The following is a 16,986-nucleotide window of genomic DNA, read 5'->3' as shown; positions in this document are numbered from 1 at the left end:
CTCCATAAATTCAACTTCACGCTGACTCTCAAAATAGCTGGGATAAGTGTAGATTCTCACTTCTTTCACACACTCATATGCAGAAATTATTTTTCCATACTAGATAGCAGGTGATCTTCCAAATTAGTTTGATGAAAAATAGAAGAGCAGATAATAGAAGCTTACGTTAATAGAATTTATAAGTATGTACTTTTATAAGTGTGATATTTTATCTACTATGCTAATATGGTCTCCATGACTTAAAGGGTACAATATCTGAAGATAAAGTCATTACCTGAGGCATGGTGAGTGTATGTCCCAGATTATTTTAGCAAAGTGGTTAAGAGCATAGACTGGAGAGTTTGCATGGATTCAAACCCTGACTCTAACATATAAAGGCATTTCTCTTTGCCTTATAGTTTCCTTAGGTAATAAAGGGGTATAATAGGAGGGTGACTGTAAAAAATTAAATGGGTTAGTGAATGTACAGCTACTATCGCACTCAATAAGAACTTTTCATTGTTCTCTCTATGGAACGTGATATTGTAGACATTAGTAACTGATACCTGTAGCAAAATTCTCAATGGTTGCAGGCTTTGCATTTGACTCATATGATAAAGATTGCACTGCCTTTATTTTCAGATCCCAGGGATCAGTAAAACAGACTGCCTTTAATTCCTTGTCTGTACTGTACGGAATGCTATACATACAATATCCTATTCAATGCCTGTCCATTTGTAAGGCAGGTTCTGTCATTAGGCCCTTCTTACATATGAAGTGTCCAAAGCTGAGCCAGGTTAGGAAACCTGCCCCAGGTCATGTAGCCCAGAAACATCAGGCACAATGAAGCGCCCAGGTCAGCTTGATCATCAAGGTCATGTGAGTCATACGACATCTTCACTATGCAGAACCACTTCCTCCTTTCAACCTCTCCCCACCAACCTTTCCTTCACCCCTTTTCTCACACACACATTTCTGCCTCTAGATATTTTCAGTGAGTGTTTATTTTTTCTCTGTAGACTTATTTTTCTGTTTATGTCCACAAGTCCCCAGAGACTTAATCATAACATGACTGCCTTTATAAATGGAGATGTGATAAATATAACAATGGCAATGGTGAATCACATAGGAATTCACAAATAAACTTAGCAGATTCTGTTATTATGTAAATCAGTCCAAGGGTGCTGAGTTAAGTGCTGGGTAAAGTGAGAGAAATCTGCTTTCCTCGCTGTTGTATAAAATAGTCATTGGCATCTGTCCATCCAGAAAGACAGCCAGCAGATTTGCAGCTACTGACTTCCTCTCTTCGCTTGAACCTAATTTCAGCCAGTGCCCAGAAGGATACATCTGTGTGAAGGCTGGTCGCAACCCCAACTATGGCTACACGAGCTTTGACACCTTTAGCTGGGCCTTCCTGTCCTTATTTCGTCTTATGACACAAGACTTCTGGGAAAACCTTTATCAACTGGTGAGGACAGAAAAAAACGAATCTTCTGAGAAGCATGAAATACTGAGATCAGAACTGCTGTAGAATACTTTATTACGTACAGTGTGAGCTCATAACATCCCATCTCATTTTTAATAAAATATCTCTTCCATTTTGTAGACACTGCGTGCTGCTGGGAAAACATACATGATCTTTTTTGTGTTGGTCATTTTCTTGGGCTCCTTCTACCTGATAAATTTGATCCTGGCTGTGGTGGCCATGGCCTATGAGGAACAGAATCAGGCCACCATGGAAGAGGCAGAGCAGAAAGAGGCTGAATTTCAGCAGATGCTTGAACAGCTAAGAAAACAACAAGAAGAAGCTCAGGTATAGTTAGCAAACATTGAGCTCTTTTGTGTTTGTTAATCTCAATTCTCTATCCCAACCAGTGAAGTCAAGTGGCATGAAGTGAAGAGAAACAAAATCAGCAGTGGTTACATTGATATTTGAAACATGTCATGTGTGCTTAGTAAGTGCTAGAAGCCTGTTTGGTTATTAGAAGATTATTATTTTATTTTGAAAATTACTGTCAATACTAATGGCATCAAAACATGGAGATTTATAGTTGCTTTATTGACATTTTTCTCTCCCTTATGACCTCTCATTTGTTCAAACTCACTAAGTAATTAGACTAACATGCCTTCAATCAAAGTCTTTCCTTAAGCTTCTGAAGAGGAATTCAGTTATAGCTGCTTCTTCATTCGTGTCACTAAACATGGGAAAGGTCAGGAAACCAGAGTCAAACTGGGAAGATTATTTTCTAGAGTCTGGAAAGACAGATACCTATTTAATATTTATTTTCCATTTGAAGAGTATTTAAATGCAAGTTTGTGGACTGCATAAGGGAAACACTGCTGTGTGAACATAGTAAATCACTACATCCTCTGCCTTCTCCCCGTAAATCCTTTAATTTGTACTTGATGAAGCTTCCAAACAAGGCAAGAATTTCCCTAATTATATTTGCTTGACTTAATGACATAAACTAATTTAATTGCCTATTTTTGGCTTTTCTTGGATCTTTAGTATAGTTCTCTTTTAACACTGAATACAGAATAAAGGTGAGATAAATAAAAACATACTGGGGTAGCAGCAACAACAATGAACATTGTATCTTTCCAGAAACTGTGCTATTGTAATTTATAAATTCATTCAGATGACATGATCTGGGATTTCCTTGTATGTAATCTGTAATATGTTTTTGTTGTGCATTTCTTAGTGCAATACTTAATTTAAGTCAAAGAGGGGAGGAGTTCATTAAAATAAAACAATACAATACTTGACTGAATTAAATTCAGTGTTTTAGACTGGCATTAAAAGTCGTTGTCAAACGAAAGTGTGATGGATCAGGTTAAAACAGGAAACTTTAATTCTTAAAATCGTTGCTTCTTAAGATACTATTTAAATCAGAGGAAATATTGTTATGGCATTCACGTGTCTTCTTCATATTATTAGAGAATCAGAAAGTATAGTATGAGGTTCTCATCAGTCACATGTTTCATCTTCCACGGGTCTGTTCATTTTAATTCTTTAATTGGTTTAATGGCAATATATTATTTTCCAAAATATGTACCAGAATGATACGAAAGGTAAGTTAAACAGTAACATGGAGAGATTTTCCCCAAAGTCTGTATGCAACTAACATGTACTCTGTGCCCTTCTAGGCAGCAGCTGCAGCAACATCTGCTGAATCCAGAGACTTCAGTGGAGCAGGCGGGTTAGGAGTTTTCTCAGAGAGTTCTTCAGTAGCATCCAAGTTGAGCTCCAAGAGTGAAAAAGAGCTGAAAAACAGAAGGAAGAAAAAGAAGCAGAAAGAACAGTCTGGAGAAGAAGAGAAGGAAGACAGAGTCTGCAAGTCTGAATCTGAAGACAGCATTAGAAGAAAAGGCTTCCGTTTTTCCTTAGAAGGAAGCAGGCTGACATACGAAAAGAGGTTTTCTTCTCCACACCAGGTAAAAATGTGAGAGGACATAAACTGCATTTTCATTACAAACAATCTTGTAAAGATATGCCAGGGTTTGGCAGAGATAAAACTGCCTCCCCCACTTCCCCCCCTTGGATAGCACAATGCTTTCAGAATGGTCATGATCCTCAAGTGCTGTGATTATGACCTCAGACAACTTGTGAATTTTATAACTGTTGATATAAGAAACGTTCAAACCAGCAGAGAATTTTTTTTATAAGAGTTTATTTGAGCCAAACTGAGGACACATGGGGGGAAGCAAGATCTCACATGCTCCCGAGAATAACAGTTTTGCAATTTCTCTTATGCATTTGAATTAAAGAGGGAATGTAAGGAAGATCACATGAAGGTGGGAGAAAGCAAGGTGGGGGATCAGATTATTGGGAAGAGGGGGCCGAAGGGAGCCATTTCAAAAGTGTGTTAACCTAAATGCACAGAAACAATGCACGGGGCTTGCTTAAGGCAAAGACACACCTTTTATCAAAGCAGTTATTTCCATGGGGTGTGACTACGCACCATGACCTGCCCTGTTAGGAATTTATGACCAGACCGTCCTGTGAGATTCCTTTCCATAGAGTTCCTTTTTCTTCCACAAAAATTTTGGATCCCAGGAAAGCATTTTTAGAGCATAGATTCCACTGGGCATGAGAAGGCTTGTAGTTTGAGGTTTCATTAGAGACTCAAACATCTTGTGGCAACTTTCCACATGAGGAATTATCAGCAGATGTTTCCCAATCTCTTCTTAGCTACTGGGCCTGAGCTCAATGAAACGTGGGTTTTCTGAGTGGAAGGTTCCCAGTGGTGAATTGGGGACTCTCTCAGACCATCTGTGCAGTTGTTTGCATCCACGTGCAAACTTCATTTGAAGAGTGGATTTTTTTTTCCAGTTACAGTTCACATACAATATTATATTAATTTCAGGTATACAACCCTGTGATTAGGCATTTATATAACTTAGAAACCAGTCACCTGATAAAAAAATCTAGTACCCATCTGACACCATATATATTTATTGTAAAATTACTGACTATATTCTTTATTCTGAACTTTACATTCCCGTAACTATTCTGTAATTACCAATCTGTACCTCTTAATCCCTTGCCCTTTTCCACCCATCCTCTCAATCCCCATCCTTTCTGGCAACCGTCAAAATGTTCTCTATACCTATGAGTCTGTTTTTGTTCTGCTTTTTCATGTATTTTGCTTTTTAGATCCCGCATGTCAGTGAAATAACCTGGCATTTTGTCTTCCTCCTTTCTGCAAATTTTGCTCACAGATATAACATTTTTCAGTACTGTCTTCTCCATATCTCAGTCCAGGTTCTTCCAATATAGTGGCAAGATGCTTCCTGCAGCTCTACACGTATAATCAATACTAGAGGCCTGATGCACAAAATTCGTGCAAGGGACTCGGCCCTCGCAGCCCCGGCTTTGTCCGGAAGGACGTTCTGGAAGGTCATTCGGCTGTCTGGTCTAATTAGCATATTATGCTTTTGTTATTATAGATTTTTACCAACCCTAATTTAAAATGCACCTCTTGCCCAACAATTATAACAGAAAGAGGTGGCTGTCAATGGACCATCTTTAATCCATTCTCTACGTCCGGGGGTACAGAATATACCCATTGGCTATGCCTAAGTTATGGTATTTCCTGAGGCTTATTTTCAAGGATAATCAGAATACTGACAACAGAAGAAGAAGAAATAGATATTGGACAAGCAAAAATAAATGTTCACTACAAGAAAATTATAAAAGTACACTAGAAATAAACAGGAAGTGATTCATTGCACTCAATGCTGCTGAGCTAAAGAATCAAGGTAAACTGCACAATGGCAGAGACAATGTAGGCACTCAGAAAATTGTTAAATGACTGTGACCAGATACCTAGTGAAAACCAGGTTTTTGTAAATATGGTGCTCTTCAGCTTTCTTAAGAAGAGCAAAAATCAGGGAATGAGTCATACAGTTCTTTCAGCTTGATTTGTTTAATCTTATTCATGAAGACATTATAAAATATGCAAAGAGCAGGGAAGAAGCATCTCCTTGTGCTATAATTACACAGACCTACTAACATGAATTTTATTTTCCTCTGTGGTAAGAGCTGCATCAGGGTGTGGCACTAATGAGCCCTTATTCTTGGCTTTGAAGGATCTAAAAGTAGGTGTGTATTTAGTTGCTTTCCATTGGATTATTAAATCAGATGAGCTTCTAGAGCAGTGGTTCTCAACCTTCTGGCCCTTTAAATACAGTTCCTCATGTTGTGACCCAACCATAAAATTATTTTCGTTGCTACTTCATAACTGTAATGTTGCTACTGTTATGAATCGTAATGTAAATATCTGATACGCAGGATGGTCTTAGGCGACTCTTGTGAAAGGGTCGTTCGACCGCCAAAGGGGTCTCGCCTCACAGATTGAGAACCGCTGTTCTAGAGAGAAGTCTAGCAAAAATTTCACTTTTGGGTGCCAATTTTGGTACTCAACAATGTTGAGGGGTACTTGTGACTATCTTAAGGCATGGATAAAGTAAAAAAAAAAAAATGGCAGAAAATGAAAAAGGAAGGAAGGGAGAAAAGGGAAAGAAAAATTAAAGAGGCGAACCTTATAGAGAGTTCCAGACCCCCAGCAATTACGGCAGGAGCCTTTGGTTCCCCCTGTCTAAGGACTTATCTGTATGTAGGTCAACAATTCTGAAACAAGGAACCCAGTCTCATATTGCTCAGTCTCATATTTACTTCTGTTCATCTGTTTTCTGTTTCCCCTCTTGTTGTCCATAGTCTTTACTGAGCATCCGTGGCTCCCTTTTCTCTCCAAGACGCAACAGCAGAGCAAGCCTTTTCAGCTTCAGAGGCCGAGCAAAGGATATTGGCTCCGAGAATGACTTTGCTGATGACGAGCACAGCACGTTTGAAGACAACGACAGCAGAAGGGACTCTCTGTTTGTACCGCACAGACATGGAGAGCGGCGCCATAGCAACGTCAGCCAGGCCAGCCGTGCCTCCAGGGTGCTCCCCATTCTGCCCATGAATGGGAAGATGCACAGCGCAGTTGATTGCAACGGAGTGGTCTCTCTAGTGGGGGGCCCTTCAGCTCTCACGTCTCCGGCTGGACAACTCCTGCCAGAGGTGAGGCCCATTAAAACGCATCTGTTGGGAAGGGAGTAGGCTGGAGTATTTCGACACACACACACACACACACACACACACACACACACACACATACATACATATATATATAGAGAGAGAGATAGATATATAGATATAGATATAGATATAGATATAGATATAGATATAGATATAGATATAGATATAGATATAGATATAGATATAGATATAGATATTTGATTTCAGAGAGGAAAGGAGAGGGACAGAGCGATAGAAACATCAATGATGAGAGAGAATCATTGATCGGCTGCCTCCTGCATGCCCCACACTGGGGACTGAGCCCTGACCAGGAATCGAACTGTGACTTCCTGAATCATAGGTTGATGCTCAACCACTGAGCTACTCCAGCCAGGCCTGAGTCTGTATTTCAAAGGCCTAGGGAAAAGAGTTTCAGTTAAATACCAGACATTTATAGGGGTATGTTATTGACATTTCCTTTGTAAAACATAACTTTGTTATTAAATAAGATTTCATTTGCCAATATAAAAATATTCTAGCAATGTAATGTCATTTGATTGTATTTTATAGTTTTGCTGAATTACATTAAAATCTTTGCATTATTAATTTTTACACAATCCCATTTATTATAGTTAGACAAGCTCTTTAGACTTGAGATCTTATGGAGTGAGCTTTCAGTCACCTAAGAGAGGAGCTTCTTACCTTGCATTATAGAAATAGCCATTGATCTTCTTCACTTTTTTCCTCATGGCCTCTTTCCACCACTTTCTCGGTGAGAAATGTCCAAGTATCCTGGAGTCAAGTCAAATCATGAAAAAGTAGAACTTTGTACTGAAGGAACCAGGAAGAATTCAAACTTCCCTTTAAAAATAATCATGGCTAACTATATGCCAGACACTGTCCAGAACACTTCACATGTGCTAATTCCTTTAATCCTCACAAAAAGCCTTTATATAGTTACTAATATGTTCCCCATTTTACAGAGGATGAAATTGAGGCCTGTGTACAGTGGAGCTAAGATTTTACCCCAGGTATGCTGGCTACTGAACGGACTTTGTATCCATATTGAAATATTGCCTCCCATTGAATACTTTTAACTTTCTTAAATGGAAAAGAAGAGGTGGAGAAGGAAACAGTTTCATTTTAACCCAGTATCTCTCAAAATATACTTCACCCTCAAACTACTTATATCAGAATTCCTGAGATGCTTCTTAAAAATGGAGATTTCTCATTTCCCCTCCCCCACACCTGGCAACCACCATTCTCCTCTCTGCTTCTATGAGTCTGATGGTCAAAGGGTACAGAAATTCAGTTTTGTAAGATAAATAAGTTCTGGACATCTAGTATATAGCATGGTGCCTAGAATTAACAATCCTATATTGTACACTGAAATTTTGCTAAAAGTATGATCTAATGGTGTGTGTGTGTGTTTACCACAAAAAACAAACAAACAAACAAACAAACAAACAAAGACAACAACAATAAAGACAGTGGGAGAAAACTTTGGAAAGTGATGGAAATGATTATGGCCTTTATGGTGGTGATAGTTCAGGTTGTATACTATCCCTAAACTCATCAAGTTGTATACATTCAATATATACAGCTTTTTACATTTCCATTGGTCTTCAATAAAGTGGTTTAAAGAAAAAAAAAAAAAAAAGGAGATCCCTGAGTTAATCCAGACTTATTCAGACCAAAACATTGAGGAGAACAAGGTCAGGGAATCTTCTCCCTTGAAAAGCATCCACATGGTTTTTACACACAATAAGATATGAGTATCACTGATCTTGTTAATTGAGGCAACAAAAACAAGTGCACAGCTTTACTGCATACATGCACAGAAAGTGTCAGTCTGTCAGAACATAGCCTTTATCAGCAATGCACCATAAAACTCCTGTCCTGTCAGAAAGGATGGACTAAATCTCTGAAGGCAAATTGCGGCCAGTTGGAAACAAAGCCTAGTGTGATCCCTTTTTTTCCAGTTCCCTCATGTCCATTCTTCAATCCCACAGTCAGTCAGTGTCTGAGAGGCAAGGCACTGTGGTGCAGCCTGAGCTGAAGGTGCAGACCAAAGAACTTGGCTTTGAGAGGCTGCAAAGAGGAAATGAGGATAGAACATAAACAGCTGCAGGCAAATGACACCCTCCAGAGCACACAATATCTTGAAATTTACACATAAATTCAACATAAACAATTTAACTTAAAGAATTCCCTCAGTAATATCATTAGAAGTGTTGGAATCCATCGTTAAAAATTAGACAAATGTAGGATTATTGCACAATATAGTTCTGTATAGAGAAGAAGGAACTATATGACCTTTACGCAACACTATTTTTTTTTCTTTAAAAATTTTGCCTTTCTCTGACCAGGCAAAATATTTTAAATTTTGAGTGGCAACATTTTGATTTAAAGAGCTTTCGTTTCAGAGAGGGGTTATTTCTTTTCTCATTCATTTCACTCCCCTTTGGCTGTAAAATTAATTGAATGGTGACCTGCATGGACATTTATCACCATCATGTCAACTGTATCAATTGAGTAGAAACTTTGTTTTTGAATATATATGTATTAGACATGTGTATGTTGATAAAAAATAATGTTACTCATATCCCAATAAGGTCAAAGTAGATGAACATGACTTATATTGTTATTTTAGAAATAAGGGAAATTTTTAGAGAACTAAAAGTGATTTTTTATTTATTATTGGCATTCAGACCTGCATTTAAAATGCTTGTTTTACCTTTTTTTCTTTGATACTTAACTTCATTTTTTGGTCTTCTAAAGTAGGAATAAATTTCTGTCCATGTTGAAATTTTGGTGAGCTTATTTTGTAATAGAAAAGTACCAAATTATCATACCATTCTTAGAAATCAAAGACATTCCCCTCCCCAATTGGTGTTACTGCCTTAAACTACAGTTTCAATGCCAAGAATGTGGTATTTTGTGGATGGAATCTTTTTTGTAAATGTAAAAATGTTACAGATTAGTTCTAATAGTTAGCTTTATTATTAAGGATGTTGGAAAATATTATATATAATAATAAAAGTGTGACATGCTAATAAGACCGGACGTCCTTCTGGATGACCTTCTGGATGAAGCCGGGGCTGTGAGGGAAGCCTGGGTCCCAGGTGCCCAAGGGAAGCCAGTGACAGCAGCTGGGGGAAGAAAGGCCTACTCTTGCATGAATTTCATGCATCAGGCCTCTAGTCTGTTTATAATTAACACTAGAAGCCCAGTGCACAAAATTCATGCACTTGGGGGGGGTCGCTCAGCCCAGCCTGTGACCTCTTGCAGTCTCGGAGCCCTCAGGGGATGTCCGACTGATGGCTTAGGCCCACTGTTGGACATTTTTAGAGCTGCTGTGGAGGCGGGAGAGGCTCCTGCCACTGCCGCTGCACTCACCAGCCATGAGCCCAGCTTGTGGCTGAGCGGCGTTCCCTTTGTGGGAGTGCAATGACCATCAGGGGGCAGCTCCTGCATTGAACATCTGTCCCCTGGTGGTCAGTGTGCATCATAGTGACTGGTTGTTTCACTGTTTGGTCGATTTGCATATTAGCCTTTTATTATATAGGATAAGCATTTTACAGTGAAATTCACATTTTTAAAAAATATATTTTATTGATTTTTCACAGAGAGAAAGGGAGTGGGATAGAGAGTTAGAAACATTGATGAGAGAGAAACATCGGTCAGCTGCCTCCTGCACACTCCCCACTGGGGATGTGCCCGCAACCAAGTTACATGCCCTTGGCCGGAATTGAACCTGGGATCCTTGAGTCCACAGGCCGACGCTCTATCCACTGAGCCAAACCGGTTAGGGCTGGAATTCACATTTTAAGGAAACTATTATTGATACATATTAGGGAAACTTAAAAATTCTTTTTTTACATCACATGAATATATGTCTATAAAGATCTAATAACTCAATCTGAGAGTAATTCAAGGAACCATATGTTTCAGTCTGAAGTTCTAGGTGGAATTAAATACGAAAAAGGTATCTATCCAATTGTATGCATGGTTCCAAAATGGGGGAATTAGAAATGTCCATTTTGATAACAAACCCAGGCATTCCTTAAAACTGAGACTCTGATGGGCTTTCAAACACTTCCCAGGAATGGTGATTCAGCAATGTCTTAATGAGCTGTTCACATCTGAGAAAGCATGGTGAATAGTTAGTTAGGTAGCAAAAGTGATGGGAATGCTTTTAATTTTGCTGCCCTTAAGAATAATAATTTCATCTAAAATTATATTTTTAGGGGACAACTACTGAAACAGAAATAAGGAAGAGACGGTCCAGTTCTTATCACGTTTCCATGGATTTTTTGGAAGATCCTACAGCAAGGCAAAGAGCAATGAGTTTAGCAAGTATTTTGACCAACACCATGGAAGGTATGTCAAAGGTCCTACAGCATAGCTACTTGGTGGTGCTTTGCTAATGATGAAAAAAAAAAAATAAGTCCATAAATTCCAAGATAATTCTTTCTGACTTAATATCACATCATCATTATGTCTTTTTCTATACATATATTCTTCCATCCATTATAGATTTTTATATTTAGCCTCCAGGAAGCTACTGCAAACTCAAGGTATACTTGGAATACTACTTTCATAGAATAAATACTGAATCATTGAAATGTATTGTGCACATGACACTGAAAGGAGTGTAATGATAAATGCTTATTTTTAGAATGATGCTAATCCATTTGAAATGCATTAACTGCTTGAGAAACAGGTTATAAAATCCTCTGATTTAACCAGAAATGTAAATGAAAACTGTAAATCAGGGTTTGATATGAATCCCTTTGAAGCAAAGTTTTTAAATTTTTATAAATCTACTTTTGCCTCTCTCTGACCAGAGTACTATATTAGCCTTCTCTGCAGATTATGTCTGAGTAGTTAACATATTGTTTAGAAATCTGGTTCTGATGACGCCAAAGTAAAGATTTTGGGGACAACTTGATCTGTGACCAGTTCTTGGTTCTGCCATGTATTAAGTGTGTTAGCTTATGACTCTAAACTTTAGTTTCTTCATCAATAGAATGTGGATAACTATGTTTAGGCATAAGGTTGTTATAAGGATTAAGTGGGGCATCATATATGAAGCACCTATGTACCTGGCATGTAGAAGTCAGTCAATAAATATTATTATTATTCATTGTTTTGTTTTTGTTGTTTTTGTTCATTTACAAGTTTGTGCCTTTCTATACTGTAAGTGAACTGCAATATCTACTTCAAGTATTTGGAAAATACTTTCATATAAAATATATTCTATCCTCTTCCCTTATCCCCCTTTCCCCTTTTCTCCTTTTCTCTTTTATAATCCAGCCCTTTCCACCCTCCCCAGATATGTGTGTGTGTGTGTGTGTGTGTGTGTGTGTGTGTGTGTGTGTGTGTAGATGTGTCAAAGGAAAAAACAGATAAAGAATGAGAGAAGAATGAGAGAGGGAGGGAAAAGAGCACACATTGTGCACATGACTTTATCTTTAGTTATAGTTTCACTTATTATTCAATAGGCTCTTGGAATAAGTACTTTTCCTTCTGAATGGAAAAACCCCATGATACTCACAGCAGTACCAAAACCCTAAAAGTCACGGCCAGAAGAAACTCAGAGTGCAGATGGCAATTTAGATCACAGACATGTCAGCATTACAACACCCAATTTTCGTAATGTCCTAATGCAGTATCAGAAATCTTTTCACTGATTTCCATGGAATATTAAACTCAGTCCATTCTCCCCCAACCTCACCTGCGTTAGCTTGCACTCCCTCTTCTCCCCCAGCTGCCAGTAGCTTGCTCCTCCCTGTCCCTCCAGGTAAATCTTTTGAAGATTCTCTGGTCTTCTGCTCCTTGCCATAGCAAAACCACTGAGAGGAAGCTGCCAGTGGTTCTGCTACCGATGTCAGCAGTATGTCTGCTCCCTAAAGCAAGAAGCAGAGAAGGAGACAGGGTAAGTCTAAACCGACAGTCCTACTTTGCACTTCTGATAGCATTAAGTTTGAGCCGACGTAAGAAATTACTTAGGAAACATCAACCCACCACAAGACCGAACTTGTCCACGAATTCAGATACAGGGTTCAAAATTAGTGCACCCAGATCACCCTCCATGGGAATGTGTCTCAGAGGGTCACTTAGGGGGAAGGATGTCCTGGAACTAAGTGTAACTGAGGAAGCAGGACAAGGAGGGTTTGGTTTTAGTGTCTGCAGAGCTTTTGGCTTTATGGTGTTTTCTTGTGAAAGACAATGTCTAAGTTTTATTCGTTTTTCGTTGGCTGTATAGGATAAAAAGCTTACATTTTATTCAATGATTTCTAAACACCTTGAATGCGGCATTGATCCAAGCTTGTTGTTAGCAATCCTTAGCATGCATATGTATACCAGAGCTGTCTTTTCTATATAGCCTCTTTTTTGTTGTTCCTAATAATGGAGGGAAGGTTTCTTAGGTGGACATAATCTGTTTATTTCTTGCTCTTGTCTTCTAAGTCTAATTATGATTTAGTTTACTTTCCCTTTTTATGAAGCAGCTTGTTGATTGGGCTGGCAACTTTTGTTTTCCTTCTTTTGAATTACAGCCAAGTCTCCATTGTCCAGGGTAATGAATAGCTAATCAGTTCATGAAACTATAGGAGATGAGCAAAAATGAATTGCCTTTCCACTTTTTCAAAATCCCAAGCCATATAGAAATGTCTCCTGGTCACAGCCTTGGGAGGGATAGTGGGAGGGTGAGTTAGGAGTACCTGAGGAATTGAGCAGAAGTCTCAGCTGGGCTGTCGATGATTCTCAGTGTGCATAACTCACACAGGAATAATGGAGAGATGGTTGTAGTTCTCTCCTGAGTGCTTTGTTGTTTCGAAATAGAAAACTCTCCCTTTTTTGGCATGAATAATTGGACAATTTTACTTTAGAACTTAACAGCTTTGCTACACTTTTTCCTGGAGTCGAGATGAATAATACCGGCTGAATTTCCACTTTTGAACTTGTCTCTGATTTATTTCTTTTTTTTTTTTCTGCACAATTACTGTTGCTTCTGTTTATCTAATAAATGACAGGTAGCATTTAAAAAAATTTGCTCTGACTTGCTCTGACTGTACACAAAGAGATTTCTTTGTTTCTCTTTTGTGATTTACTGTAAATGATAATATATTTCAATCTCCAGCATAACCATAAGGTTATTTGGGAATCTTAAAAATGGCCACAAAATAGTGTATGATAATTACATTTATATTTTTCCTCTGATTTACAACTCAGCTATTCTTTATTGCTTACAAAATTGCATGTTAAAAGAAATATAAACAAACTGTGCACTGGAAGAATTTCAATACCTAAAAAGACAGTTGAAGAATCCACTGCTAATGGAATTCTGTTAAAAAAAACACACCAGGAAATTAATTTATTTTAGGGAAGTGGTAAACTTTATAGCATTGGTTAGTAGTGAATGTTTATCAGCAGGACAAAAATCATTACCTGTGGTTGTGATTGTTTATTTCATGTGCTGTTTCTTCCCTTACAAAGTTTAGTTCCTAATAAACTATACCAAGTTTAGAGGGATATTTCAGTTGCCACAGTAGTAATACCGAAGTGTCTTACCAGTGTCAATGATGCCACAAATGAAAAAAGAATCTTTCTCGCTACTAAGAAGTGATGGTCTCATTTAATAGAGCAGGTCGTAGGGTATGCGACAGTGATTTTGTCAGAAAACAAGTTCTGCATGCTGTTTCCACGGAAGAGTTGATTAAGAGATCATCCTACCAAAGGAAGAGAATAGATCATTTCCCACTTCTAATTTTCTAAAATTATTTTCCAATATTTACCAAGTTTCAGTATTGTGAGTATCATCTTAAAGACCTGTGCATTTCTGAACTCTTTTTCCCATTATTTAGTTAAAGTCCTTTTTGAAAAGAAAGTACTTAAAAATAAACATATTTTAACATGAAATTTTATATCATAGGTTTGTATAATAGTTATACATTTTAACATAAAAACTATATCATAAAATTTATGAATTCTACATTTTTCCACTTTGTGAAACATGGATTTATTATATAGTGAAGATCCAGTTTCTTAGAGTGGATATTTCCTCTTCTTTCATACCCTCTAATTAAATTAAGAAAACAAATCTTGTAGAGCTTAATATATAGCCTGTATCTAATAAGCTTAATTAGAAATGTTTTTACTAAGACTGGTGATACTGACAAAACTATTTTATTGAAAGACCCGCAAAACATATGTAATCCAAGAAACTGAGATTCCGCATGACTGATAAAGGTTTTATGGACATCTCTTGAGAGTAATTCTTTGATAATATATGTGTATCTTGCTCTATCTGGAACATGGATGAGTTTTCAGTATCATTAATACAAGTCCCACCTAATAATTTCTCATAGCTTTGAAGATAATTATCAGACCGTTTAATATTGCAGATAGAATCATGGAAACTCTGCTTAGCCAAGAAGAATTTGGAAAGTTTAATAGCTTTTCTGTGCCCATGCCTTCTATGACAACTAATCCATTATAAGTGTTTTCCTGCTCCATCATCAGATTAACACATTTATTAACTTTAGATTTTTTTTTCAATATCACTTTCAATTTAAACCAAAGGCTGCTTAATAGAAAGTAAGCAGTTTTCATGAGTAGTCTAACTTTTTTCTTCCAGAACTTGAAGAATCCAGGCAGAAATGCCCACCCTGCTGGTATAAATTTGCTAACCTGTGTTTGATTTGGGACTGCTGTAAACCCTGGTTAAAAGTGAAACATCTCGTCAACCTGGTTGTGATGGACCCATTTGTTGACCTGGCCATCACCATCTGCATTGTCTTAAATACACTCTTCATGGCCATGGAGCACTACCCCATGACGGAGCAGTTCAGCAGTGTGCTGTCAGTCGGCAACCTGGTAAGGCTCACTGAGGGTACCTCTTTCAATGGACTTAATGATTGACATAATGAATTTTACTCTCACACTTGATGAATATCAACTCTCAAATTAAATATGAATTTATTGGCTGAGTATACCTGGACAGAAAAAGTTTAGCTTCCCTTTATAAATAACAAAAATATATCACCAAATGAAGGAGTGCGAAAAATTCAAAGATTTTATGTACAATTTGATTTAGAATTAAATTTAAGTTGCTCATCTACTTATATATAAAAAAAATGGGTGTTGCTCATCATGACCATCAGAATCGCAACCAAGCAGAAGGAAGTCAGTCCTGCAGGGGTTGTCTTGGCAACGGCTGTGCGCTCCCCCGAGCTGTTTCCCAGAGCTGTTTCCGGCAAGGGCAGGGTTTGAGGCAGGAACTAGCCCTCAGAGGAACTAGCCCACTGAATCCTGGGTCGCTTTGCCAAGGGCTGCGCCAAGGGCAGGGTTTGAGGCAGGAACTAGCCCTCAGAGGAACTAGCCCACTGAATCCTGGGTCGCTTTGCCAAGGTCTGCGCCTTCCCCGAGCTGTTTTCCAGAGCTGTTTGGGTGTAACATCAAGCCAGAAGCTCGACCAAGTGGAAGGAAGTCAGTCCTGCAGGGGTTTCTTGGCAACGGCTACGCCCTCCCCCGAGCTGTTTCCTGGAGCTGTTTCCGGTGAGGGCAGGGTTTGAGGCAGGACCCGAACCTCGGAGTGTGGACCCACTGAATCCTAGGTCATTTGCCAAGAGCTGTGCCCTCCCCAGCTGTTTCCCATGTGGCCTGAGGGAAGAACCCACCCTCAGAGCACCAGGAGCACCCATCAGTAGTCAGTCCTGGGTTACTGAGGTGGAGGCCTCGGCATGGTAGAACTCTGGGTCTGGCCCAACAGGGGGCATGGCCGACCTTCAAACCAGACCCTGACAGTAGAAAGGAGGGAGCCCCATTCCCCACAGAATCCGATGTTGGATAGCTTGCTGTCAGTGGCCTGACAGCCAGGAACCCCATTCTCCTGTACCCCGGACCCTGACAGGAGGGAGGAGGGAGCCCCTTTCCTCATGGAATCGACAGGTGGACAGTTTGCTAATTGATTCCCTTTTTAAAAAAATATATTTTATTGATTTTTTATAGAGAGGAAGGGAGAGGGATAGAGAGTTAGAAACATCGATGAGAGAGAAACATCGATCAGCTGCCTCCTGCACACTCCCCACTGGGGATGTGCCCACAACCAAGGTACATGCCCTTGACAGGAATGGAACCCGGGACCCTTGAGTCCGCAGGCCGATGCTCTATCTACTGAGCAAAATCAGTTAGGGCAATTAATTCCCTTTTAACATGCACAAATTTCGTGCACTGAGCTACTAGTTCATTAGAAAGATGATTATGAATTATGGAGGACATTGATCTATGATTTTTAAAAAATCCTGATGTATTTTTCCAAGTATTTAGAATAGATTTTTAGGACATATATACTTTGCCAAACAAGTTATAAAATATGCCAAGTCAAATAATTTTATCACTTATAAATACACTTGAGGCCTGGTGCATGAAATTCA

General features: G+C 38.7%; 1 protein-coding gene across 3 annotated transcripts in view; it reads left to right on the top strand.

The window, feature by feature from the left end:
- The window catches only part of SCN2A (sodium voltage-gated channel alpha subunit 2), a 127,114-nt gene that overhangs the window by 46,633 nt on the left and 63,495 nt on the right, over positions 1 to 16,986 (top strand). For all 3 annotated transcript variants that reach the window (XM_036320464.1, XM_036320463.1, XM_036320465.1), the window contains exons 9-14: positions 1,306 to 1,447; positions 1,586 to 1,792; positions 3,127 to 3,414; positions 6,200 to 6,547; positions 10,795 to 10,927; positions 15,189 to 15,427. In XM_036320464.1, coding sequence (XP_036176357.1) covers positions 1,306 to 1,447; positions 1,586 to 1,792; positions 3,127 to 3,414; positions 6,200 to 6,547; positions 10,795 to 10,927; positions 15,189 to 15,427 — 1,357 coding nt within the window. The remainder of the gene's footprint in view (positions 1 to 1,305; positions 1,448 to 1,585; positions 1,793 to 3,126; positions 3,415 to 6,199; positions 6,548 to 10,794; positions 10,928 to 15,188; positions 15,428 to 16,986) is intronic.

This window comes from Myotis myotis, unplaced genomic scaffold, assembly GCF_014108235.1.
Source record: "Myotis myotis isolate mMyoMyo1 unplaced genomic scaffold, mMyoMyo1.p scaffold_m19_p_8, whole genome shotgun sequence".
NCBI lineage: Eukaryota > Metazoa > Chordata > Mammalia > Chiroptera > Vespertilionidae > Myotis > Myotis myotis.
The sequence above is the reverse complement of the archived record's forward strand: the minus strand, read 5'-3'. Positions and strand labels throughout refer to the sequence as shown.